The 27,211-nt window shown below is 36.8% G+C and overlaps 1 protein-coding gene across 1 annotated transcript in view; it reads right to left on the bottom strand.

Annotated features, from left to right (window-relative positions):
- Positions 1 to 5,206: 5,206 nt before the first annotated feature.
- Positions 5,207 to 27,211, bottom strand: part of CCDC138 (coiled-coil domain containing 138) — a 62,087-nt gene continuing 40,082 nt past the window's right edge. The window contains exons 14-15 of the mRNA XM_044667074.1: positions 8,108 to 8,246; positions 5,207 to 5,701 (exon numbers count right to left, since the gene is read on the bottom strand). Of these exons, the coding sequence (XP_044523009.1) occupies positions 5,536 to 5,701; positions 8,108 to 8,246 (305 nt within the window). The 3' untranslated portion in view covers positions 5,207 to 5,535. The remainder of the gene's footprint in view (positions 5,702 to 8,107; positions 8,247 to 27,211) is intronic.

Genomic DNA, 27,211 nt, shown 5'->3' with positions numbered 1-27,211 from the left:
GAAAGGAAAGAAAGAGAGAGTAAAGGAAGGGAATGGGACAAAGAGATGAAAATGGCTACAGAGTGGGAAAATCTGGTTTGGTCCTCTCCTTGCCAGCTCCTATTATGCTTGACTGTATGTAAGTACTTATATTGAAAACTTCATTTTGCTCATTTATGAAATGTAGATATTGATACACACAGTGAATAGAGAGCTGGGCCAAGAGGCAGGCAGTCTTGAGTTTTCAGATACAGTCTTGAGACCTCAGATACTCACCAGCTCTGTGACCCCCAAAAGCCACTTCACTTCAGTTTACCTTAGTTTCCTCAACTGTAAAATGGTGCAGCTAGGGGGCTCAGTGGATAGAGCACTGGGCCTGGTGCCAGGAAATCCAGAGTTCAATTGTGAACTCAGACACTAGTTGCGTGACCTTCAGCAAGTCACTTAACTCTGATCACCTCACTTTCCCCGACTATAGAAAGGGGGCAATTACAGCACCTACCTTACAGGGTTGTTGTGAGAATCAAATGAGAAAGTTATTGTAAAGAGCTCTTAGCACAGTGTCTGTGCTTCATATATATTAAGAAATATATAAATGTTAGATATTAAGTAAAATCATGTTGGCAAAGCATTCCATCAATGCAAAACATTAAATAAATGTAAGCCACTAGTCTGCCAGTTTTCATGCTTTTAAAATGTTTTGTTATGGTCTTTTGGTTTTGAGTCAGTGATTTCTGAAAATCCTCCCTCCAGATTTAATTTTCCTTCATAACACACAAAAACAAATAAGCAAAAGAGCCAATTAACACTTATTTGGGGTACACAGAGGTCATTATTTCTACTGTATTTATTACCATTTATAGCAGCAAATACTGTTAGTGGGGGGGGAATGGGAAGAGGTGAGTAATCAATATCCAAACTAAGAAAGGAAAAATAGCCCAAACCTAAACCATCCAAATGAGATTTATTAAAGAATATTTTCAATAATTGATAAAAACCTCAAGAAGGCTAGAAATGGAAGAAGCTTAAAGTCTGGGTCTCAAGATTTATAGGTCAGCTAATGGGGTGCAAGAACAAACTCATTTTCCTATCTTTTCCTTTTTATACAGACAAGGTCTTGGATTATCTTATTTGGGTCAGTGATGTTTACCATTTTCCCTCAATTTCCGCAGGTTCTAAGGACAGTGATTGGAGAGGGAAATGAGATATTAGGATCCCTAAGCACTGGAATTGCTCAAGGGAGAAAAGGTAGGAGGAGAAAGATTCTCACTGAAAATTTCCTGGGCCTATTCTGAGACAGGGGGCTGCCCTCATGGCCTCTTATGAAGAGATATCTGTAAATTTCCCAAAGCCCAGAACTCACACTCAGATAACCATGAGCTCATACAGGACTTAATGGCAAAACAAAGAATAAATGGGACATTAAATCTGTTCCCAGCCTATGACTTGACAATTCTCTAGAGTCCAAGTATGTCACGAATTGTGAAGAACAGATGAACATTCACTGTGTTTCTGTTTACTCCATATATTGAGGTGTCTTGCACTTGAGACAGAGGAGCAAACAGTTCTTTAGCACCAAGACATTAACCACTTCTTACTATATGTAATAAGATCTATTCCTTTTTTAATCTTCAATCTCTCCTTACATATATAGCCATAGAGTATAAATAATTTCTTTCCCATTGTCGTTAAACACATTTCTATCTGCCCCACCTTTAAAAATCTTAACCAGACCTAACTGCCCCAATTCTAGCAGTCTCCTATTTCTCTATTTGTTGTTTTGCATTTTTTGTGTGTGACTCTTGCTTTGGGGGATTCGGCTAGAATAAAAGATTTGGACTCAGCCCCTTATTTAAACTTTGTGTGAGTCTGTTTTCAATGTTTTTTTGTAAGCATATTGTTGGATTCTACTTTCTAATCCATACAACTCTCATCCTCTTCCATCTAGGGGGTGAGTTCTTCCCCCATTTCCCTACTCCTTGACAAGGTCAATCCTTCCATACATGATCCCTTCCCTTTTTTAATCTTCAAGCTGTTCTTATATACTTATATGCTCATGAGATCTATAACATGAGGAAAAGTGGTTCCTTCTCTATTGTTTTTAAATATACTCATAGCTACCCAAGCTGAAAAAACTTCACCAGTCCCAGCTGTCCCCTTTCTCAGCCATACTACTAAAAACAAAAACAAGAAACTGCTTGCACTTATTACCTCTATTTATGAACCTTCTATAATTGGGTTTCTAACCTTATCACTTCTGATACTGCTCTCTAAAGTCACCAGCAATCTGACAAATATGATAGCTTCTCATTTGTCATCCTTCTTGACTTCTCTGCTGTGTTTGATACCTGCCACCATCTCTTTTCTTGATATCTGTCACCCCTCTGGGTTTCAGTGACACTGCTCTTCCCTGGTTCCCCACTATCAGTCTGATTATTCCCTCTCAAGCTTTCTTGTAGGGGACAAAGGGAGGGAGGGCACAGGCAGTGACTACAGTACAGAAAGTATGGCCATAAATATAGAAGACAGGAAAACATTATCTAGATAATACGGTTATGCTAAGGCTTTTTCTTAAACCTGCAATTTTTATAAAAACTTAAGCCACATATTTTGGAAGAATTAAACAGATTTAAAAAGACCTTAAGGGATGCTAGTTCAGATGCTACAAAACACTTGGTTTAATAATGTTTAGCAGGTCTCCTTGTACTGCTGGGACAGTAAATCAATGCTCCAAAGGATTAATAAAATTATAATAATTCTATCCAAAAGGAAACAAGTCTTTCCAACTAACCCAAATTTTTCAAAAAGAGAATAATCATTTTAACCCCTAATTCCAATATTTAAAATCTACATCTAACAATATCCATTCTCAAAAAGAATGCAGCCGGGGGCAGCTGGGTAGCTCAGTGGACTGAGAGTCAGGCCTATAGACGGGAGGTCCTAGGTTCAAATCTGACCTCAGACACTTCCCAGCTGTGTGACCCTGGGCAAGTCACTTGACCCCCATTGCCTACCCTTACCACTCTTCCACCTAGGAGCCAATACACAGAAGTTAAGGGTTTGAAAAAAAAAGTATGTAGCCAACTTACAATATAACTAAAAATAAATCTGAAATAAAAGATAATTATATGAAGGCAAGGTATCACTAAAGAGTATGTCATCATTATTTTTTGATATTTGCTGTTGCAGACTAATCCAGGATTGAAACTAAAATGTTGTGGCAAAATAAAGAAAACCATCAGCACAAAATGTACAAATCAAACACTTGGAAAGAGTAGAGCCACAATAATTGTCAGAGTACAAATGTGGATAACCAGAACAGCCAAGGGACAATGATTACATAAAAGCATTTATTATGCAAATGATTTCAAGTTTCAAAGAATCAGTAAATTGTCATTAACATTTTAAGATTACCTATAAGAAATAATGACACTAGCTCATGTATATCAGCAATTCATGTGTTAAATTCACAATAATTTTTGGTTAGCTTTTACCCTTTAATACTTTATTCCTGATAAGACTATAACCAATGGCCTGGCACATAGTAGGCAATTAATGCTTGCTGAAACTTTGATAGATTTAAGACCTCTGATCACTGTAATAATCAACCATGATTCCAACAGACCTAAGATTAAAGCTGCACCTAACTCTTAACAGAAGCAATGGACTCTGGGGGCAAAACTAGATATATTTTTTTGGTCACTGCAAATGCAAAAATTTGTTTTGCTTGACAATACATATTTGTTATAAAGGGTATTCCCCCTTTTTAATGAAGAGAGGAAGAGAAAATGGGTTTTTGCTAGCTGAAAAAAATTCATTTCAATTTTTTAAAAAGTTTATTGATTAAATTGGATCTGCTATCCTGAAAGAATATGGTTCCTTCATTTAGAAAGATGTAGGATTGAAAGGCAGATTACTACAGTAAAAGGCAGTGTGAAATGGCAGACTAGATTTGTCTAGAAAAGTTTACTCATCTCTAAAATAGAGATGTTAAGACCTATCTTACACACAAAAAGGGATGGGGGAATGAAAAAAAAAATACTGAGTGTGAAGTATTAGTATAAGATATTGAGAATTAACTGATTAAGAAACCATTAATATTCATTAAATCTGTACTGTAAGTAAATTGCTACTTAAGACCTCCTTTGATGCTTCTTTATGGCATGGAGTTGAACTTGTTATACCAGTAAAGGCCAAGTTCTGGCAGGGTCTTCTAAAGGTAGAGGTTTTAATTACAATCCCACTAACATACTGTTTCCCAAGTTTGGAGAGAAGAAAGTTGATCTGAGGGTAAAAAAAGAGGAAATGATATGGTCAGATCTACATGGTCTTAAAGATCATGATAGATCCTGGGACCAAAACCGCTTTTCCCCTTCCTCGATCTCTGCCGAGACCAATAGTCCCTCCTTCCCCTGCACCTGCTGCAACTCCAGAACAAAGCAAGTTGCTCCATTCACAGGACACTGTTACTTCCCATGTGATGTGAAAAATCCATGATGGATTGATGTTCTGGATTTATACTGTCTGTACCATACTAAGGACTATACAAGCCTGGGAACCAAAAGCCCCCACCCCCAAAGCCAACCTGCTTAGGGCTATTCAATCAACTGGACACAAATACCCTCACTTTGCCCAATTAGAGGCAACACAGTATCTCATCCCAGACCACCACCCTATAAAAGATTGCCCCTTCTCCACCCAGATGGAGACCCCCAGCCATCTGTAGGTTGCAGACTCCCTCCTTGCTCTCACCTCCCCCAGTAAAGCCTTGCTATATTACTCAATCTCTCTGTCTCATTTGCCTCTTGGTTGAATCCCTGTCAGGGGGACTGACATATCTTCTACCAAGAAAGTAGTTACAGTCTATACTAATAGAGAGAGTATGCATTCTGATGAAACCAGAGACCTTAAAATACTGAAGAGGAATGAGTAATAAATCTGTACTTAATAAGGCGCAGGAAGCTTATTGCAAGACTGACAGTATTGTAGAATCTCTTTAGGATTAGTCAAAGACATATACCTAGTGAGAAAAACCACAAGCAAACAATCCTAGACATTAATAGTTTTCTCAAAGTGTAATGCTCAGAATGAGCACATATAACGATCACAAGTGAGTATAGCTAATAGGAGAAAAGTGACTTCTGCTTTTAAAAACTGATATTTCAGAAAATGGAAAGACAACAAGTTCTATTACTCTTTGCTAATTAACAGAAACTTTATTCAGAATTAAGAATCACATAATTTTAAAAGAATTTTCCTGAAAAACTTGTACAAAAAGTAGCCTTCATAAGTGGCATGAACTCTGAAAGTTTTGCCTTTTTTGTTGGTTGTATCCCTTTTTGAAAAGAAGTATTCCAATAGTCCCCCAAAAAATATCTATTTACTTAATTTAAAAAATAAAAATTATTTGAAATGCTGTCTACTTGCTCTTCATGATAACGAATGCTATGCTACAACATGTCTTAACAATTTTACTTAGCAGAATTTTAGTCACTTTGGTCAGTCTTTCAATTGTTACAAATAAGTAATGTGCATAGAAAATAAAAATAATCTTGTCTAACTATTTCCAAAAGTGGCAAGGGAGGTGCATTTAGTTAAACCCAAATTGAAGAGAGTTGAATTAAGGTTGATACAAAGGAAGACATGTTCTGGATTTGCTGTCCTCTGGATTTCTTGAAGTATCAGGTGAAGTGTAAAGAGTTCAAACAATTTCTTATTACTCCTGTAAGAAATTTTTATGCATTAAATTAATCACATGTGCTTAGGAACATCTATAATGATATAATGGTTATCTAATACCACTAAAAATAGAAGAATGATAGAATTCCCTGAGGGTTTTAATGAACTGCATTCACAATAAGAATCAATAGTGCTATTTAGCAGTACAATGGACTAATGCAATCTTAGCCTACATGCAGAAAAGCTTAAGACCTAGAATTATGAAAGCAATAAAATTCAGCTGAACTCTGATCATATATCTATAGTACTAGTTTTAATTCTGGACACCACATTTTTGGAAGGAGTTTGACAAACTATGGGGGAGGAAGAGAATGTCCAGAAGGTAGCAGCCATGGTAAGGTACTCTGAGACTATACCACCAGTTGAATGAACTGGATATATTTCACCTAAAGAAGAGAAGATATGGGAGAACATGGTAATTTGTCTCTAAGCATTAGAGGAAAGATCAGACTTGTATCCTTAGAGGATAGTCTAAGATCATTCACAGGTATAAATGCTGAGGCATGATTGAGAATTGGCATAAGGGGAAAATTTCAATCTTTTAGGAAGAGGACTAGGCTACCATGGGAGGTAGTGGGTGCCCCTTCACAAAAGGTCTTTAAGTCAAGGCTCTGTGGACCACTCAATAAGGACAGAATTTAGATGGAAGTGCCCCCCCCTTTTTTTAAACCCTTACTTTCTGTCTTAGAATCAACACTATGAATTGGTTCTAAGGTAGAAAAGCAATAAGAACTAGGCAGTGGAGATTAAGTGACTTGCTCTGGGTCACAAAGCTAGTAAGTGTCATAAGGCTACATTTGAACCCAAGATCTCCCATCTCTAGGCCTGGCTTTCTATCCGCTGAGCCATTTAACGTCCTTTCCAATTCAGAATCTGTTATTTTAAGTTATGTGTCTACTATAAAATTAGAGTTACAACATTTTATATAACTTGAAATATTTTTGTAGGTATCAGGATATTTTCTTACATTTGACTCAAATTCAAAAATATCTAGATGCCTTCAAGCATCAATACCCAACGCCTCACCCACTGTTGCTCACTTCCACTAACCTCCCAACAATATCATCTGCCATAAGGATTAGATCTTACATATTTGTAATTTCCTTGCCATGGTACATTTATTTATGTGAAAAATAGCAAATGGCCTTATGTATCCATCAATTTAGATATAAAAGGGTTTATTTTACATCTTTGAGGCTTCAAATATTTGAGTATTTTACTATTCCTACTCCTTTATTAAAACTTTGTGCAAGTTGTTTAAGTTTGAAATGGATCTGAGCTCTAAAATGTTACTTAATAGTAATACATACCAAGTCAAGACTTTATAGATAAGGAAACTGAGGCACATATAGGTTGAGTAACATACCTAACAAATAGCAAATAGCAGCTGGCAACCCAAGTGAGATATGAATTCAGCTCCTGACACCCAATCTAGCCCTCCTTCCACTGCAGTATATTTCCTTTACACCAGGGTATTAAATGATAGGCCACTGGCTTCAAACAAACCAGATTAAATATAACTTGGAAATGTTTAAGAAAATAAATAAAAATATGATGCAATATAGATAATGCTAATTTGTGATTTTCTAAATCAATATTGGGAAACCAGCAAAAATTAGTTTCTCCTTAAAGTCCGACACCAATGCTCTAATTTTGCTCTAACCATTAATTAAAAAATGGTAAGTAACTTTACCTTTTAAAATCTCTTTCTTCAACTGAAAAATGTTAATGATATAACATGACTGCCAAAATACACTATATTTTATATGAAACACACTATAATTAAACATAGTAAGCAGGGAACACATAGAAAAATCAAATTTCATAAAGGGTTACATATATTTATTATAATTTGTTCTCACTGATCTAATGAATAAAATTTTATGCTATAGGACACTAAATTCCTATGAGTTTCAAATTTCTATTTCTTTATGGGTCATCATGGAGCTGGCCCAAAAACATGCATCTTCTGGCCACAACTCTCAAAAAAAAAAAAAACTCCACAGCACCATAAGTTTCTGATCTGTTTTGATGGTAGCAAGATGCAAGAGAGGTTCTATGGGTATGAAAATATTTTCTTGTGAGCATTTTCAGGACCCAGGATTTAAAGCTGGAAAGGAACTTTAAAGATGGAATATAATTCCCTCCTTATATAGATAAAGAACAGGGCACTCAAAAAAGAGGAAAGTAACTTGCCCAGGGAAATACAAGAAATAAGAATTAGTATTCTTTGACTCCAAATTCAGAGCTATTTCCATTACATTTTACTGAGTCTACTGAAGTATTTTCTAATGAGAAAACTAATGAAATAGGCCTAAGTGCCTAAGTTTAACCAAAAGATGCTAAGAAGTGTTTATAGAAAAGACAATAAAATGAATAAAATCTTTACTTGATTTTAGAGAGTTTCTGTAGTATAATGCTGAGTTTTTCCAATATCTGCAGATCAAGTTTAGGTTGTCGAAGCAGCACAGAACAAGTACGAAAAAAACCAACATTGCTACAGGCTTCTAGGAAAGGCTGCAAGAATCCTATTTAAAAAAAAGAATTGTGTTAATACAGTACAAGAAAAAAATAGAAATGCAAACACTTATATACATTTTTATGATTCTTACTTGATCTTATACTTTTTTTACCCTAATCCTCGAGCAACATAGGATTATGGGGTTTAGAGAAATTAATCTAGTCCAGCTTTCTTATTTTACAAATTAGGTAACTAAGGCCCAAGAGATTAAGTGGCTTAACCAAATCATTTAGGTAGTAAGTAGCAGAGCTGGGATCTGAACTCATCCTCTGACTCTAAATCCAGTTTTCTTTCCACCAAATCATTCTGCCTCCAAAATAATACCATTACATGTTAAATGAAAGTACCACTTGCCTTTCAATAAGTGACACAAAATCAAAGCTTTCTTAAGAAGCTTTCATCTAAATAGAATGTGCTAAAATAACTTTCTTTTTTTGAGAAGGAAAGGACAAAAACTTCTTCGATTAGCTTAAGTCAATGAACTAAATTAATGTGTTAATGCCAAGAAATTTCCTTGAGCTAGAGAATAAACTAAAAAGATTAGAAAAAACAACAAGGAAGTTTAATCACCTCACAATTTTTCTAAGTACTACTTTCAGAATAATATATTAATATTTAACCAGTAGCTATCAAGACAACCTAAAGAAATTATATGCACATTAAATTAAGACAAGTTTGATGTTTAAGTTACAATTCAACTGAACAGAAAATATTGGCTGAGATTTTTTTAAAAATCCAAAGTTCTGTTATAATAAACTTTTGAAATAAATACAAAATCTCTAAAATTGTTTCCATTAGGAAAAAAAGGAAATTAAGACAAACATTATTTCAAGAGTAATACTGATATTTCTATAAAAAGAGCAAAAGTCTAGAAACATCGGACTTATTTTTTTTTTTATAAACCCTTAATTTCAGTGTATTGTCTCATAGGTGGAAGAGTGGTAAGGGTGGGCAATGGGGGGTCAAGTGACTTGCCCAGGGTCACACAGCTGGGAAGTGTCTGAGGCCGGGTTTGAACCTAGGATCTCCTGTCTCTAGGCCCGGCTCTCAATCCACTGAGCTACCCAGCTGCCCCATCGGACTTATTTTTTATGCATTAAGTTTCTGTATTTGTAGTCTGATAAAAAAAATACTTTGATTACTACCTGCTGGCAAGGAAGTCTCTATTATATATATTTCAAAACAGTACACAAAAAGCACTATCTGAAACTGAACATCTTCCTTATTTAAGAGCATCAGTTTCAGCTGAACTTAAATAAAATCAAATGAATCAAGAAAATGTATTAATTTAAAAAGCCATAAAGATGGTGCTGATGGGAGAGAGTGGTTAATAGGCATAATTCCCCCAGATTGTTCTTAAAATGAAATCTTCTGAATAACTACTTTGAAACAACAACCTTTTGTGTAACTCAAATATCTTCAATTAGATCTCAAATAAATTAACAATTACCAAGGCCAAGGGTAATCCCTTCTTTCTTTAAATATTTGTTGTTATCCCAAGGAACAAATGAGGATAACTATACCTTCCATAAGTAGATGTTTTTCGAAGGCAAAACAAAAGCCAATCAGCTGCATATATGTGTGTGTTTGGTATATATGCACATATATATACCCCACTCTCTCCTCCAAACTTTAGTCCAGTGGTTCCCAAACTTTTTTGGCCTACCGCCCCCTTTCCAGAAAAAATATTACTTTGCGCCCCTGGAGATTAATTTTTTTTAAATTTTAATAGGGGGCAGCTGGGTAGCTCAGTGGATTGAGAGCTAAGCCTAGAGACGGGAGGTCCTAGGTTCAAATTCAGCCTCAGGCACTTCCCAGCTGTGTGACCCTGGGCAAGTCACTTGACCCCCATTGCCCACCCTTACTCTTCCACCAAGGAACCAATACACAGAAGTTAAGGGTTAAAAAAAAATTAAATTTTAATAGCAATTAATAGGAAAGATAAATGCACCTGTGGCCATCACTGCCCTCCTGGATCGCTGCAGCACCCACCAGGGGGCGGTGGTGCCCACTTTGGGGATCACTGCTTTAGTCCCACAATACTGCCAACTAGCCATTTCAAACAGGATGTCCTGAAGACATCTTAAACAAATGTCTGAAGTTGAGCTCATTATCTTTTCCCCTAAACTCTCCTTTCTCCCAAATTTCCTTATTTCTTTTTAAAGGCTACCCCTACCCTCCTTCTAGTGTCTCACATTCACAATCTCAGCATTATCCTGAGCTCTTAATTCTCCCTTACCATATAAATCAGTTGCCAAATCTTGCCATTTTTATCTTAAGAAACATCTCTAGAATCCAACCTCTTATTTTTCCAAATCAATTCTGCACATAATTAGCAAGGTGATATTCTAAAAGCACAGATCTGACCATGTCATTATTGTACTAAAAATCTTTGAATGGTCCCCAGTAGTTCTGGTACAGAATACAAACTCTGTAGCTTGACATTCAAATCCATTCATAATCTGGCTCCTGTGGCCCCTTTTTTATTTATTTCTTGCTATTTCCCTTTTTGCACTCTTTGTTATAGTCAAACTGGCAGGCTAGACACTTCCCAAAAGCAAACCTTCCATCCTATGCCTTTGTGCAAATGGTGCCTCTTATTAGGAATCTATTCCGATCTCTCTCCACTCTGTTGAAATTACAAAGAATCATTTTCTAGGATTTAAAAAATTAAGGTTTGAGTTTTTTACATATATATTTTAATAGCACTTAATATTATCCATATGCTATTTATTTATTATAACAGTTCTGAGTTTGTGTTAGTTTTATTTTTAAAATGGAATATTTTCAGATGATTTATATTGAACTGCAATGTTTAAATATCCTAGCAAAATGTCATAAAGCATAAGATTCTTAGCTGTGTGTGTGGTTTTTTTAACTTTAGTATATCTGCTTCACAATTTTAGTGGAGGTATTTGATTTAAAGACAGTTTAATATTTCCTCCACACTTTTAAGAGACCTTTAAAATCCTCCTTTAAAAAAAAAAATATATATATATATATATTATCCATGCTAAAATTTACAGATATCCTTGGTTTTCTTTCATTTTGCTAGTCTCACTGGAGAGTTCACTTGATAGTGTTTTGAATTCTACTATGGAGATGTAGTTTATGAGATTCTTGAGTTCCATTTATGTTAATCTTTCTAAAACCCAGTTGCTTGTGCAATTTTTGTGCAAAATTCTTTCTCTCTTTCCCCTCCCCCATTTTCTGTATATAGTAGGGACCTGTATCTTTGGGGGACTGGCTGAAACCATGGATCTAATTGAATACTCTACCCACATTCAGAGGAAGAACTGCAGGAGAGGAAACATATAAGAAAAACAACTGCTTGAAAGCATGGGATGATGCAGACATGGTTGGGGATGTAGACTCGAAACTACCACACCAATGCAACTAACAACAATTTGGAAATAGGTCTTGATCAATGACACATTAAAAGCAGTGGAAATGTGCATCGGCCATGGGTGGGGGGAGTGCGGGGAGTGAAGGGGACAGTAGGAGCATGAATCATGTAACCATGTTAAAAACGAATATTAATAAATGTTTAAAAAAAATTTGACATTTATATTATTAACAAACCTCTTTAAAAGTTTTTGGTTGTTAAGATTAAACCATCATGAGACAGACTAGTTTTACCCTACTTATTAGGCTGTCTGTCATAGTAATCTTGCTCAATACAAGAGGAACTGTGGGTTCAGACATTTGATATTATGTGCTTGACATCAGAAGGAGCCAGAGTGAACAGGATACGCGGGTGTGCTCAGATTAGCTAGGTGACCAGCCATGTGAACAGGTGCCTTTTCTCTTTCTAACCTGCTTTTACTATCTAATAAAAAATTATAAATTAATATAGTCTCCAAAGAATTTTTATCTTAACATGGTATATTACTATTAGCTCTGAAGGCCCAAAAATATTTCTTTGCATTTGGCAGGACCTATATGAAAAATAATCCCTCCACATGAAAATTTTACCCTACTCATATATCTAAATTTCAATTGAATATAATATTCACATACACAGATATATAGGAACATTTAATTTACAATTAACCACATACACAGAAGTAATTATAAGTACTTAACATATTATTATGTGCCTTCTGATGAAATTCTCCCTGGAAACTAAAATCTAATCTAAAAATCTGTAATTAATGATCCAAATCTTAGACAAAACATATAGAGAACTCTAACGAAAGTAAAATCAAAAATGGGTTAACGTAGACTTACTATATGTATCAGTATTCTATTCTTGTGAAAACATAAGCTCAGAATACAGAATAATAGAATTGTAGAGCTGAAAAGTTATTGGAGATCATTTAGCAAAACTCTCTTATTTTACAGATAAAGAAACTGAGACACAGGCAGGTTAAATAACTATCACAAGGTCCATAGCTAGAGTCAGGAGTAATAACCATTTGTCTTAATTCCTATAAGACCAGTGCTCTTCCCATCATTTGAGAATTGCATCTTATTTAAAAAACAATGATTACAGGGGGCAGCTGAGTAGCTCAGTGGATTGAGAGCAAGGCCTAGAGACAGGAGGTCCTGGGTTCAAATCTGGCCTCAGACACATCCTAGCTGTGTGACCCTGGGCAAGTCACTTAACCCCTATTGCCCACTCTTACCACTCTTCTGCCTTGGAGCCAATACGCTGTATTGACTCCAAGATGGAAGGTAAGGGTTAAAAAAAACAAAAAACAATGATTACAACACACTGAACTTAGTTATGACCATAAATGGCTACTCTTAAGAAAACATCACTCAAGAATAAAAACTATACATTGACTTTTTTTTTAATATTCAATTTTATTTTCAGGACTATATATACTCTTTCCCTTTCATCGCCTACCCCCTCTTACAATACATAGTCAGGCAATAAATTAGTCAGGCAAAACTAATTCATGCCCAGGCTTTGTACAAAAACAACCTCTGCCTTTTCAGTCCATCATCGTCTCGAATTGGAGGGAGTAGCAGGCTTCATCCTGATATAGATTTCTATGGGGATAGCAACTCTCCAAACTCTGCAAACCGTACATCCCAGCCCAACACTTTCCTTTCAGTTCCTGCTTTACTGAATCACTGACACCGTCACCAAACTCTTCCTGCTCACACTGAGTAAACCCTCTCCCTTCTCCTCTTATAGTGCCTAAGGTCAGATGTAGTTTTTCAAAAGTACTTTATCGTGGAAAGGGACTAAAAAATAAGCAAACACACTTAAAAAGAACACAGAAATATCCATTATAACCCAAGAATCTTATTCCAAGGTGCCTGACTTCCTAAGTATTTCTCACCCTAACATAGAGTCAGCTGCTTTGCTGCTCTGGAAAACGATCTTGTGCTCCGTCTTTCTAAGGTCTCGAATCTGGTCCACTGCAAGTGGCTCTTCTAGTTCAAAGCACTCCCTAATTCCTCCTACAAACTTACAAAGTCTCTGGTGTGATATATTTTATCAAGGCTTTTATCCAGAAATGGTATTAGAAGAATCATTTTTTTCATGCAATCTATGTATAGGACAATATAATTTGTTATAACTGTTGAGAAGTCAGGAGAAGGGAGAAGAGCAGGGATTATCATTTATTTCTTTATATGCAGAGGGTTTGGGGTTTTGTTGAGATTCTACAATGTTAGAGCAGGGGTCGGCAACGTATGGCTCTTGAGCCATATCTGGCTCCACCTTCAGACCAGCCAGTCTGGGCAGAGCCCCAGAATGTGCCCCAGGGGGCCCTTCAGCCTTCAGCCCCCACCCCATATTCCAGCGCCTTCCGCCTCCATCCTCCTCCTTTCACAGGCATTTATGGCTCTCACAGCCAAAAAGGTTGTCGACCATTGGTCTAGAGTATTATAACCAGTCTTGCCATATTTCTTTTCTTTTTTTTTTTTTTTTTTTTAAATTAAACCCTTACCTTCCGTCTTGGAGTCAATATTGTGTATTGGTTCTAAGGCAGAAGAGTGGCAAGGCTAGGCAATGGGAGTCAAGTGACTTGCCCAGGGTCACATAGCAGGGAAGTATCTGAAGGCAGATTTGAACCCAGGACCTCCCGTCTCTAGGCCTGGCTCTCAATCCACTGAGCTACCCAGCTGCCTCCCATATTTCTTTTTTTTTAAGCCTTTACCTTTCCATCTAATACTGTGTATTGGTTCCAAGGTAAGAGTAGTAAAGGCTAGGCAATAGGAGGTTTGAGTGACTCGCCCAGGGTCACATAGGTAGGAAATAAGGTCAGATTTGAACCCAGGACCTCCTGTCTCTATGCTTGGCTCTCAATTCACTGAACCACATCACTGTCCCCTATATTCTTAAACACAATGATAATAATTTAAATTCAAGAATTTAAATATTCTTGCTACTTTTAGAAGAATTTTAGTGCTCAAACAAGAACTGTGGTTCAGGGTCTATAGATTATGATAACAGATATAGGCTAAATGATTTAACTCTTATTTTTCATCTATTTTCCTTTACAAAAGGAATGATCTTTGGCCTAAAAACAGAACAAAAATGTTAGGTAATAAAAAAAAAACATAAATGAGCACGTTGTCAAATAGGATCTAGTTGCCTTCAATGAGTTTAGGCTACCATACCCAGACAACTAGATCTCAGAGTAATGAAAATTGGGATATGTAAATAATGAGCCACTATCTTCACATTCTTTTTTGAATTTATTTTTAGAATACATTTTCATTTTTTTACCAATTACATGCAATAACAAATTTCTACATAAGTTTTTCTAAGTTATATGACTGAACTTATCTCCTTCCTTCCTTTCCCTTCTCCCTCTCTGTGCTGGCAGGCGACTTGATCTGGATTATACATGCATTATCACACAAAACACATTTTTGTATTGTTCATTTTTTTATAAATAATAATCTTATAAAACTAAAACCCCAAAACATAAACCCAAATAAACAAGTGAAAAATTGTATGTCATCACTTTCTGAAAGATTTGGTAGAAGAGCAAATATTCCACTTTTCAAAAATCTAGAGGAAGAACATACCAGAAATCTTGTTTTCTATTACTAGCAAAACTCTAGAACAAATTATTAAGAAAATAATATACAAGCAGTCACAAAGCAATGTATTGATCACTAGAAGTTAGCAAAACTTTATCAAGAGCTAATTAAAAATGCCCATGGCAAAGCAGGTAAGATTTTAGCCAGGACACACAATGAAATCAAGAGAATTCAAGCAGGTAAAATCCTATGGACAGCTAGATAATAAAGTGGATAGAGTTCTTGACTTGGAGCCTGGAATATCCAAGTCCAAATCCAGCCTCAGCTACTTACTAGCTATGGGACCTTGGACAACTAACTTAACCTTCTTTGCCTCAGTTTCCTCATCTGTTAAATGAGCTAGAGAAGGAAATGGCAAACCACTCCAGTATTTTTGCAAAAAAAAAAAATCCCCAAAAGGGGGTCATACTAAGAATTGAACATGTTGAAAAAGACTAAAAATGCTTAAACAATAATTAAACTAAAAATGTGCCATTAACTTCTATAATAAAGAAAAGCATCTGTAGATGGTTCCACACCAAGCCAAGACAATTCCAAACTGATACCAAGTTCCATACTATAGCATGCACAGAAGGACTGTTAGAATCTTGAAATGGATACAAATAGGTAAAAAGAATGAAATAGAGTGGTCCTAGGATAACTAGAGAGGGGAAGTCTCCTTTTATACCCTGTCCTTAACTGACGCCCCGGCACATGGCCTGGGTGCTCTGCCAGGTTCTGTGTTCCAAAGTGGCAACTGCCAGCTGTGATAATTAGATTAAGTCTACACTGCCCATCTAGGAGGGAGGCACAGGAAGTAACGCATAAGTGACCCCCTTTAAAAAGAGAGAGTTGAATGAGTCAGGGGTCTTCTGCTAGAGAAGGAGCTCTTCTGGTTCATGGAGGAGTGCTGGCTAGGACCCTGAAACCTTGGTGAGACTGTTCTTATCTTCTTGGAATTCCACGTGGTGAGTGTTAAGACTGAATCTTCCTGACCTTCTCTTAAGGAACTTCCCTTTAGAAGAGACTCTGTGACTGAGGTTTTGCTTCATACCCCTCCGGGGCCTTTGGGCCTCTGCCCTCAGCTCAAGGCTTGACCTTTTTCCAATTAAGGACTAGTTAAATCTGCCTGGTTTGAGCCAGGGCCGGAGCAAATTATTCAGTGTGTTAGATCATTAATCCTATCTTATTCTCTCTCTAAATTTCTTACTTTCTCTTGCTTTTCTTGATTGTAAATAAACTAAATAAAAGTCAATTTTTACTTGAGATTATTCTTAATTGAGAATTGATAATTGTTCAATCCTCTGGTGACCAATTTTTAATATATTCGACCCAAAATCCCTTTTCCCCCTTACACAGCTTGCACCCCCAGAAACATGGCTACTCATTTCTGCATATTACAATATACAATGGGAAGGGAAGAACTTCTATCTGAGGCAGGGAGAGGGCCCTACATAGAGTTTAGCACTATGGGACATTGAAGCGCCATGGAAAAAGGTCATTCTGAGAACCTCCACACTAGCCCCAAAGCCAGAAGATTTGGGCAGAGCACCATGAAAGTAGTCCAGACTCCAGAAGCAAGAAAAAAGGGTCCCAGGCAAAGTCTCATACAAAGGAAAACTCAAGATCTGTGTGACATGACGGAGGACCTAAGCAACCTTGGAAACTCTTAAAGGAAAAGTCTAATCTTAACCTCCACCATCAGGACAGCACAAAGTCTTCCCACTCAATTCAAGAGGGCAGGAGCAAGGCATGACCAAGGCATGACCCAAGCACAGGCCTTCCCTGCTTCAACCTAGACACTAAAACTGCTGAGATGCCCAAACCAAGGAAAACGTCAAATTCTATGCAGATATACCTGGAACTGAGAAATGACTAGAGATATACCCCAAGGAAGAGAGTACCCTAACAACAAGTCCAATTAAAATTCAATTTTAAAAAATGTTGTGTTCCCAAAGGCTACAAGACTACCTGGAAGAAATGAATTAACAGACTTAAAACACAATATCTAGAGAGGAAAGAAATGAAGAGAAAACCGGAACCTTAAAAATGATGTTGGAAAACCTCACCTAGGAAAATGAATGCCCTGAAAATCAAAATCAGACCAAAAGAAAATTATTCAATGAGACACCGTAACATATTAAAAATAAAATCACCCAGCTGAAAAAAAAATGTAATGAAAATAATATCAAAAACAAGTGACTCAGAAAATAGGTTAGTCAAGGAGAAATAACCTAAGAATAATCAGACTGTGAAAAATCACAACTCCTCCCCCCAAAAAAATACATACACACATACATAAACATACACACAGCAAGAAGCTAGAAAGAACAATTGCAAGGGCAGCTATGTAGCAGTGGATAGAATGACAGGTGTGGAGTCAGAATGGCAAATCTGGCCTCAGACACTTCCTAGCTGTGTGACCCTGGGAAAATCCCATAACCCCAAATGCCTAGCCTGGTACTACTCTTTGTGTTAGAATCAATACTATCAATTCTAAGAGTTTTAAAGAAATGCAAATACCAAGGAGTCAATCAAGATCACACAAGCCTTAGCCATGGCATCATAATAAAAGAATGGAAAACATGGAATACAAGATTCCAGAAGACAAAGGCTATAGGATTATAATCATTCTTACAACCAAGAATAACTTACTTAGCAAAATTGAATATAGTTCTACAGAAGGAAAAAAATGGAGTTTTAATGAGAGTTTTTAAGTCTTACCAATTAGGATAATGAAGACTGAAGAACATTACATATTAGAATGACTTCAAGTTTAAAATGGAGAAAAGAAGACCTAGAAGTGACATAATTTCCCTCAACATTTCTGAAAAGCTAGAATGTGGGCGACGGATTCACTTGTTCTGCTTAGACAAAAGGTAAAGGCAAGTGCAATAAGTGTACATTGTAGGACAACAGATTTAGGCTTGAGTTTGCTTTTTTTTTTTTTTTAATCCTAACAATTAGATCACCACCAAGTGTTTTTTAACCTGGGGATCCATAAATATTTGTTAACTGAGAATGGTTCTATAAGTTTCATCAGATTGTCAAAGTAGTCTATGACCCAAAAAAAGACTAATAGCTCTTGAATTAGTAAAGAACCCAAATTTGGAATAGTTTGTCACAGGAAGGAGTGGGCTCCACCTCACTGGAGATCATCAAGCAAAGGTTAGATGCCTTTGTATGTTACAGATGAGTCAGCTAGAAGGCATAGAGATGGAGAGATGGAGAGACAGTCAGAGGGCACAGTAGTTAAAGTGCTGGACTTGGTTTCAGAAGACCTGCCTCCATTAGCTGTGTGACTGGGTAAGTCACTCAATGTCTCTCAACTTCAGTTTCCTCATCAGTTTTCCTCATTCTGTTTTTTCATTCTCATTCTTCATGCTCATTTTCTATATCTCAAAAGGGGATAATAATAGGTCCTACTTCTTCACAGGGTGTAGTGAGGAACAAATGAGATAACACAGATAAAACCTTTTGTAAACATTAAAGTGCTAAATGAATGTTAACTATTGTTGTAAGATCTAGATTAGATTAGATAAAATAATCTCAGAGGTACTTTCCAACTCTAAGAGTTTGTGCCTCTTTTAAAAGGAAAATGTAAAGGAAAACTAAGATACTGCACAGTCACTCTGATCAGAAATGTAACTTATACTTAAAATCTCCCAAAATATACTTATCAATGATTAACCTTCTTCTACTGTTCTATCAAATGGGTGGTCTCAGTCTTTGTCAAATGGTATAGAAGTTCCTTGGAATTATTCCAGTGAATAGAACCACAGAAGATTGTTGTACCCAGTGTCTAAATTCTCTTAAGATTCTTTCAAGCTTTTGAGTAATTTAACTGCGCTTTTCTTTCAATGAAGTTGTTACATTCTGCCCCACGAAAAAATGCTTTAAAAAAAGTATCAATAAAAAATCTTTTTAAAAAGTTGTTGTCCAGAAAAATGAAATTATAGTTTTCTATTAATTCATAATTTTGGAGTTGATTTCAAGATTTCAAATTCAAAGCCATAAGATTGAGCCATAATAAAAGGCCTAACTCAGGCCAAAAATAAAATAGAAAGGGGCTCTATAAAGATGATTTCCATCTTTGCATTTTAATTCTCAACTGCCAACACGTGCATCACTAAAACAAAAATCTAAGCACTAGACTGAATCTTGTTTGCCTTGCATTTAAGTATGAAAGTCCATTTTCATAACTACTAATTTTCTACTTTTTTAAATGGTTTATAATGTGTACCTTTATCTTAGTATATATCTTAAGCGGCATTTAACTGAGATAAAGATACTTATCTGTTATTAAGAGATTTTCAATTAATACATTAGTCATTCTTTTCAAGAAATGACTATTGAAATTAAGTTTACAAAGGCAGTCAGGATAAAAGATAACTAGAACAGGATTTCCTTTTAATTAGGTGAGCTGGATTCTTTATCTTGTAAACTAAAAATCTTTTGAACTTTGATTTTTTTCAATAGAATAATGAATTCAATTTCACACCACATATAAAAGGAGGAAAACAATGCCCATCAATAGTATTTATTTACCTGAAGTTTGTAAGGGAGAAGAAGGGGAAGGTCAAATGACAAATATTTTTCAATTTTATCTATCCCTCCCTCAATACTTTCTATGAGCAATTTTTAAAAAACCCTCAAAAGTAGATTTTTAAATTATATATCTACATAGTTCAACAAAACTCAAATTACCAAGTACCAGCTATCAACAAGCAGATCAAAAAAGAAAAAGAAAATTGCATATACTAAACAAATCATGAAGTGATTTCTTCACTACAATATTTAACTGCCCAATTCAGTGTGTAAAAAAAGAATATAATCAGAGGCTTTTAATGAAAAAATATTCTCCATGAACTATTACTACATAGACACACTAGAAGGCTTTTTTTACCTTATAATCAAGGAAATACATTTAAACACATTTTAAATACCAATTTTTTTTCTATCATTGCTGATTCTTGGGAACTAAAAAGAATTATTCACTAGAATGGAGGTGAAAGATTCCTTCATTTTTATCTCCTATTCAAAACATCATATTATTTAAAAAACAATTAGGTATGAAATGAGTTTTAATTTTAAAATAATAAAAAAGAATTTTAGAGCTTCAAAAAGTGTAAGGAGATGCCTTAGTATAAGACAGTAAATACCCTTCATGCCCATCCCATTCAATAATTCTGTGGAATATTATTTACTGATCCTTCAGGTTGAAAAATGACAGAAGAGTATTTTGTTTCTTTGTCTGCTTATGGTGAGAGTGGGAGATTTATTCAACTTGGTAGATATAATGGGTCAGAAAAAAAAATCAAGACTATCAAATGTTGATACTTGTCCCATGCCAGAATTTTTACACAGCTTAAATTTGATGAGTAAGTGATAATTCGTGTCCCATTTTACAGATTAGTAAATTTAGACATGAAGAACAATAATACAGTTTTTTTATTTTAGCATCAAATTTCCATATAATTTTTCTGAAGTTATACGATCCAAACTGTTTCTCTCCCTTCTTCTTTTCCCCTTCCCGAAGGTGGCAAGCAATTCCATCTGGGTTATACATATATTATCACACAAAACATATCCAAGAATACATTTGTAAACACATAGAAACAAGCTAAGGTCTCTAAATCCAGCCCCTATGTAATATAATCCTTTTAAAAAGTTACTAAAATATGTATTCTAAAAATCCAAGAAATACAATTTCAATAAAGGTGGCAAAAACAAAATAAGGAAGAAAAATATAATCATTCTGCAGAATGAAATCACTGACTGTTAGCTACAAGATTTAGTGTTAGGGTTAGTACTTCTGGTTGACAACCCCTTATAGCAGTGGTTCCCAAACTTTTTTGGCCTACCGCCCCCTTTCCAGAAAAAATATTACTTAGCCTCCTGGAAATTAATTTTTTTTTTAATCTTGATAGCAATTAATAGGAAAGATAAATGCACCTGTGGCCATCATTGCCCCCCTGGATCGCTACAGCACCCACCAGGGGGCGGTGGCGCCCACTTTGGGAATAACTGCCTCATAGTGATGACTTCCTTCCCTCTCTCTAGCTAAAGACAGGGCAGTCAAGATAGCTACTTAGAAGCAGCAAGTCAATTCCTCTGTGAAAACCCTTCTACACCAATCAAAAACAAAGTGCTTCAAAGAGGAAGAGAAAGCCAAATCCAACAAGACAGAGCTGCAAGACCCTCCTGTTTGATTCAACTTAAAAGGTATGCAGAGAAGGTTGAATTCTCAGCTTTAAGGAAAAGAAAGAAGGAAGGTCTCAGGGCTCCTCCTCCATCTACTATACTGAGACTTGGGAGGGGGGCAAGAGCTCCAACCAGGACAGAGTGACTTGCTACCACAAATACGGAAAGCTCAGGACTTTGACCGCAGCTGACAGGGAGGCAGCTGGAGTAGAGAAGCAGAGAAGAAGGCAGGCTGGTCACAGCTTTCAGTCACCACACCTCCATCTTGGGCCTCTGCCTCTGAAAATTTTGGCCTCAGGGCACATTCAGATCTACAGATCAGCTCAACTAGCTTAATCCAGTTTATTAATAATGCAGAGAAGAAACCTCCAGAGGGCAGAGGGGCTCAGTCTCATGGAGCTGGCAGAAAACCAGAGGAGCAAGGGTGCATAGTGGAGAGAGAGCCAGGTATGGCAACAGGGACAGTGCCACAGGTCTCTCCCAGCTCGATCCAACCTAAAAAGTACGCAGATAAAGTTGAATTCTCAGGTATAAGGGAAAGATCCAACACCCCTTGTAAGGATGGAATTTTGAAAAGAGGAGATGGAACCAAAGGAGAAGAAGACAATTGCTAGCAGTTGAAACCAGCAGGGGATTCTGGAAATTTCTCCCAGGAGAAGAGAGAAGAGTGGTCTTCAGGCTGGGGGGCTGGGAGGAGAGAGGAGGCAGAGAGGAGGCAGAAAACACATCTCTGATTGGTCTGGAGGCCTTCTTGAGGATCTTTCTCTTGGAAATTAAAACCTTGATTCCCTGATCACAGCCATTTTAACACAACTCATCCTTCAAGACTACAACCATCAAGTCAACTAAGATTTTGGACTCCCCTGGGAGCAATCTCTTAGACTCCCTCACTCATCACCTGTCCTTGCTGAGAGACCTTTTCTAACTAAACTATCATTATAGAAGATAGAAATAGAAGGGGAAGGGGGTATGAAGCTTAGGAGTTGGAACTACCTTAGTTTCTGCCCAAGTGACAGACCCTATAGGATTAGTGAAGAGGGCACCCCCAAATCCCTCTGCCCTTTACCCCTTTTCTCAAACCCTGATTTGTAAATAATAAAAGCCATTTAGCAGCCAGATAAGCATTTTTCAGTGCCTGAGAGACAACAAGGGAAAGGGGAACTACAGCTTGGACTAGCAGTCTCCATCTTTGAGCCAGACTACCCACTGTGCAGTTAGCCAACCTCAGGGACAGGAGGGGGGGTTTGAGTGAACCCCATCCTTATTTAAGATCAGATTGGGGTACCACCTACCTCCTCTTATAGGGAAGCTTTGCCCTCAACTCTTGAGGGGTGGCAGACCACCTAGGTCACCCAGTTTTGCGGGGACACTCCTTTAAGAGTCTCCCAGTGTGTAACTGGCCTTAAGAGAATGGTAAGAAGTCACCACACAGACCCTCTTTCTCTCACTTGTGATAATGAGATTAAATCTAACCTGCCCATCTTTAGATTTAATCACCAAAGGTGAAAACATCTCCACTTAACTCACAAGTTGGGAGGTCTACAACCCACATGTGCTAGAGTGAGTGGCAAATCAGAATTTACTGAGTGATTCCTGGACAATCCTAAGAAAAGCATCTGTTGTGATTGGACACGTAAACTAAGAGGAAGGCACAGGAAGTGGCACAAAAGAGGCTCCTTTAAAAAGAGAGTTGAGTGAGCTCAGGGCTCTCTTCTGGTTTGTGACAAGGACTTGAAGGAGCTCTGGACCTTGGTGAGATTGTTCTTAAATCTTTCCTTTGGAATTCCATGTGGTGAGTGTAAAGACTGAATCTTCCTGAACATCTCTTAAGGAACTTCCTTTTTAATAGAGACTCTGTGGCTGAAGCTTTTGCTTTGTTCGCCTCCAAGGCCCTTCAGGCCACTGACTTTGGGATCAAGGCCGGACTTCCCTCAGCTGAGGGTTAATTACATCTATCTGGATTGAACTAGGGGATCAGAGCAAATTACCTAGTGTGTTAGATTACTTACCCTATCTTATCCTCTCTCTCATTAGATTACTTATCCTATCTTATCCTCTCTCTCATTTCCTTATTTCTTCTTCCTCTTCTCATTTGTAAATAAACTTCCATAAAAGTAATTTTGACTTGAGGTTATTCTTTAATTAGGGATTGATAATTATTCAATTCCCTGGTGACCAACCTTTTAATATTAACCCAATCAAACCCCCTTTTTATCCCTTACACACTCTCTCTTCTACCAACATCCATTATTGAGCCCCTCTTATTATTATACCCTCCACAACCTACAGCTCTGAAACCCCTGGCAGGAATCCAGCTGACTGGGATTCCAGGGCGAAGGCTGAGACAGAGTACCTTGGTACCACCACGGGAAGCTCTGGGCTCTGACTGGGTGGCTGGAAAGGAGGCAGATGGCAGAAAGGAGTAGAGGGAAGGCCCCAGGGTAACTCCCTTTAGCCTCCATACCTTTAATTTCACCTTCAGCCTTTGCTGGCAGCTACAAAAGATCTCATCTCAGGGCACATTAATACAATAAGTCAGCTCCGTCACCCTAATCCAGTTAATCAGCAGGGCAGAGAAGAAGCCCCTTCAGGGCAGAAAAGCCCAGACTCACAGATCCAGCAAATAAACAAAGAAGCAAGAATACAACCAATAAGGAGGGGGAAAGAAGGAAAAAATATGAGTAAACAACAGAAAAGAAAAAAGAAATTACAATTGACAGCTTCTATTCAGGTAATGAACAAAGAAAAAATAGAACAAAGGAGGACCAAGGAACACCAAGCAAAAAATCAGAAATTCCAGCAAATTGGACTCAGGTTTCAGGAGAACTCAAAAAACAATTCAAGGGGGCAGCTGGGTAGCTCAGTGGATTGAGAGTCAGGCCTAGAGATGGGAGGTCCTAGGTTCAAATCCGGCCTCAGACACTTCCCAGTTGTGTGACCCTGGGCAAGTCACTTGACCCCCATTGCCTACCCTTATCACTCTTCCACCTAGGAGCCAATACAAAGAAATTAAGGGTTTAAAAAAAACAATTCAAAAAACAATTAAGAGAGGCTAAAGACAATTGGGAAAAGAACTTAAAAAGCAAAATAGGTCACCTAGAAACAGAGACACATGAACTAAAACAAGAAAGTAGTGTCTTAAAAGACAGAACTGACCAGCTGGAAAATAAGGCAATGAAAGTAAAAGATTTTAAAAAAATGATCTACAAAAAAAAATAGGTCAAAAGGAAAAAAGGATCAAAAAGTCAGGGATGAAATTCAGTCTTTAAAAATTTGAATCAAACAATTAGAAGCAAATGATTTCACAAGGCAGCAAGACTCTATAAAATAAAGTCAAAAGAATGAAAAATTGAGGAAAATATGAAACACCTCATTAATAAAACAACAGACATGGAAAACCGATGCAGGAGAGACAATTTAAGAATTATTGGACTACCTGAAAATCATGACCAAAGAAAAATCCTGGACATCATTCTACAGGAAATTATCCAAGAAAATTACCCTGATATTCTTGAATAAGAGGGTATAGTAGAGATTGAAAGAATCCACAGATCACCTCCTGCATTAAATCCCCAATTGACAATGCCCAGGAATTATATTCAAGAACTTCCAAACCAAGAAAAAGATACTATAAGTTGCTAAAAAGAAACAATTCATATATCATGGAATCACAATCAGGATTACACAGGACCTGTTTACATCTACACTGAAAGACCAGAAGGCATGGAATATGATATTCTGGAAAGCAAGGGAACTGGGTCTACAACCAAGAATCAACTACCCAGCAAAATTGACTATATTTTTGCAGGGGAAAGTTTGGTCTTTTAATAAAATAGAAGATTTCCAAGCATTCCTGAAGAAAAGACCAGATTTAAACAGAAAATCTAATGCCCAATACAGAACTCAAGAGAATCACAAAAGGTAATTTAAAAAGGGAAAAAAAATTTAAGAGACCCAATAAGTTCAAATGATTTGTATTCCTATATGAAAAGTTGATAATGGTAACTCTTAAAAAATATTATTATCATCAGGGTAGCTAGAAGAAGTACACTTAGAGGGTACAGTGACAAACTGTACAGGATGATATGTCAAAAAATATATAAAAAACTAGGGGTAAAAAAGAAGATAATACTAAGAGAAATGAGAAAAGAGATAAAATGGGGTAAAATATATTTCATAAAGAAGCACACAGAGGGAAGAGGGTAGAAGACAAATACAATGGAAGGGAGGAAGAGGTTGGCAACAGATAATACTTAAATCTTACACTCATTGGAATTGGCTCAGAGAGGGAAGAACAGTCAGATCTTTTGGGGCAGAGAATTGTATTGTATCCTATAGAGAAGCATAAGAGTTATAAGCAGGCTGGTAAGGAGGTGAGCAATACAAGGGAGGGAGAAGTTGGGGTGTTGTTTAAAAGGCACTATAATAAGAGGGGAATAATAAGAGGGAGTAGGAAGGACAATAACATTAGGTAGGGGAAAGTGGGGGGTACTGAATAAAAGTGAAAAGCTGGAGGGGAGGGTAAAAGGGATAAGAGAAAAGGCAGAATTAAAGGAGGAAAGTCAAAATGGAGGGGAATACACAGACAATAATCATAACTGTGAATGTGAATGGGATGAACTCACCCATAAAAAGGAAGTGGATAGCAGAATGGATTAAAAACCAGAATCCTACTATGTTGTCTACAAGAAACACACTTGAGGCAGGTAGGCATACACAGAGTAAAGGTAAGAGAGTGGAGCAGAATTTACTGGGCTGCAACTGAGACAAAGAAGGCAGGAGTAGCAATCATGATCTCAGACAAAGCTAAAGCAAAAATAGATCTGATTAAAAGAGATAGGGAAGGTAATTACATCTTGATGAAAGGCAGTATAAATAATGAAGAAATATCAGTACTCAACATATGCACTAAATGGTGTAGCATTCAGATTTCTAAAGGAGAAACTAAAGGAGCTTAAGGAGAAAATAGATAGTAAAACGACAGTAAAACCATACTAGTAGGGGACCTCAACCTTCCCCTCTTACAACTAGATAAGTCAAACCAAAAAATAAATAAGAAAGAAGGGAAGTGAATGGAATATTATAAAAATTAGAGATGATAGGTATCTGGAGAAAAATAGAGATAAAAAGGAATATACCTTCTTTTCAGCAGCACATGACACTTATACAAAGACTGACCATGTACTAGGGCATAAAAACATTGCAAACAAATGTAGGAAAGCAGAAATAATAAATGCAATTTTTTCAGACCATAATGCAATAAAAATCATAATCAATAAGGGTTTATGGAAAGGCAAATTTAAAATTAATTGGAAATTAAATAATCTAATTCTTCAAAACTGGTGGGCCAAAAAACAAATCAGAGAAACAATTACTGATTTCATTGAAAAAAATGACAATGAGGAAACAACTTATCTCTAGCTAAAGACAATTTTTCCCACTTCATCTACCTCTTTATTAGTTTCCATTTTCTGGCAGCCACAAACATTTTTAGACAATATACTGGGCAAGAGTGATAATGGGGGGGAGGGGCAGCTGGGTAGCTCAGTGGATTGAGAGTCAAGCCTAGAGACAGGAGGTCCTAGGTTCAAATCTGACCTCAGACACTTCCCAGCTGTGTGACCCTGTGAAAGTCACTTGATCCCCATTGCCCACCCTTACTACTCTTCTACCTTGGAGCCAATACACAGTATTGACTCCAAGACAGAAGGTAAGGGTTTAAAAAAAAAAAAAAAAAGAGTGATAATGGGTATATTTAGGTTGAAAATGACAAAACCGAAA

Source organism: Gracilinanus agilis, chromosome 3, assembly GCF_016433145.1.
Source record: "Gracilinanus agilis isolate LMUSP501 chromosome 3, AgileGrace, whole genome shotgun sequence".
NCBI lineage: Eukaryota > Metazoa > Chordata > Mammalia > Didelphimorphia > Didelphidae > Gracilinanus > Gracilinanus agilis.
The sequence above is the reverse complement of the archived record's forward strand: the minus strand, read 5'-3'. Positions and strand labels throughout refer to the sequence as shown.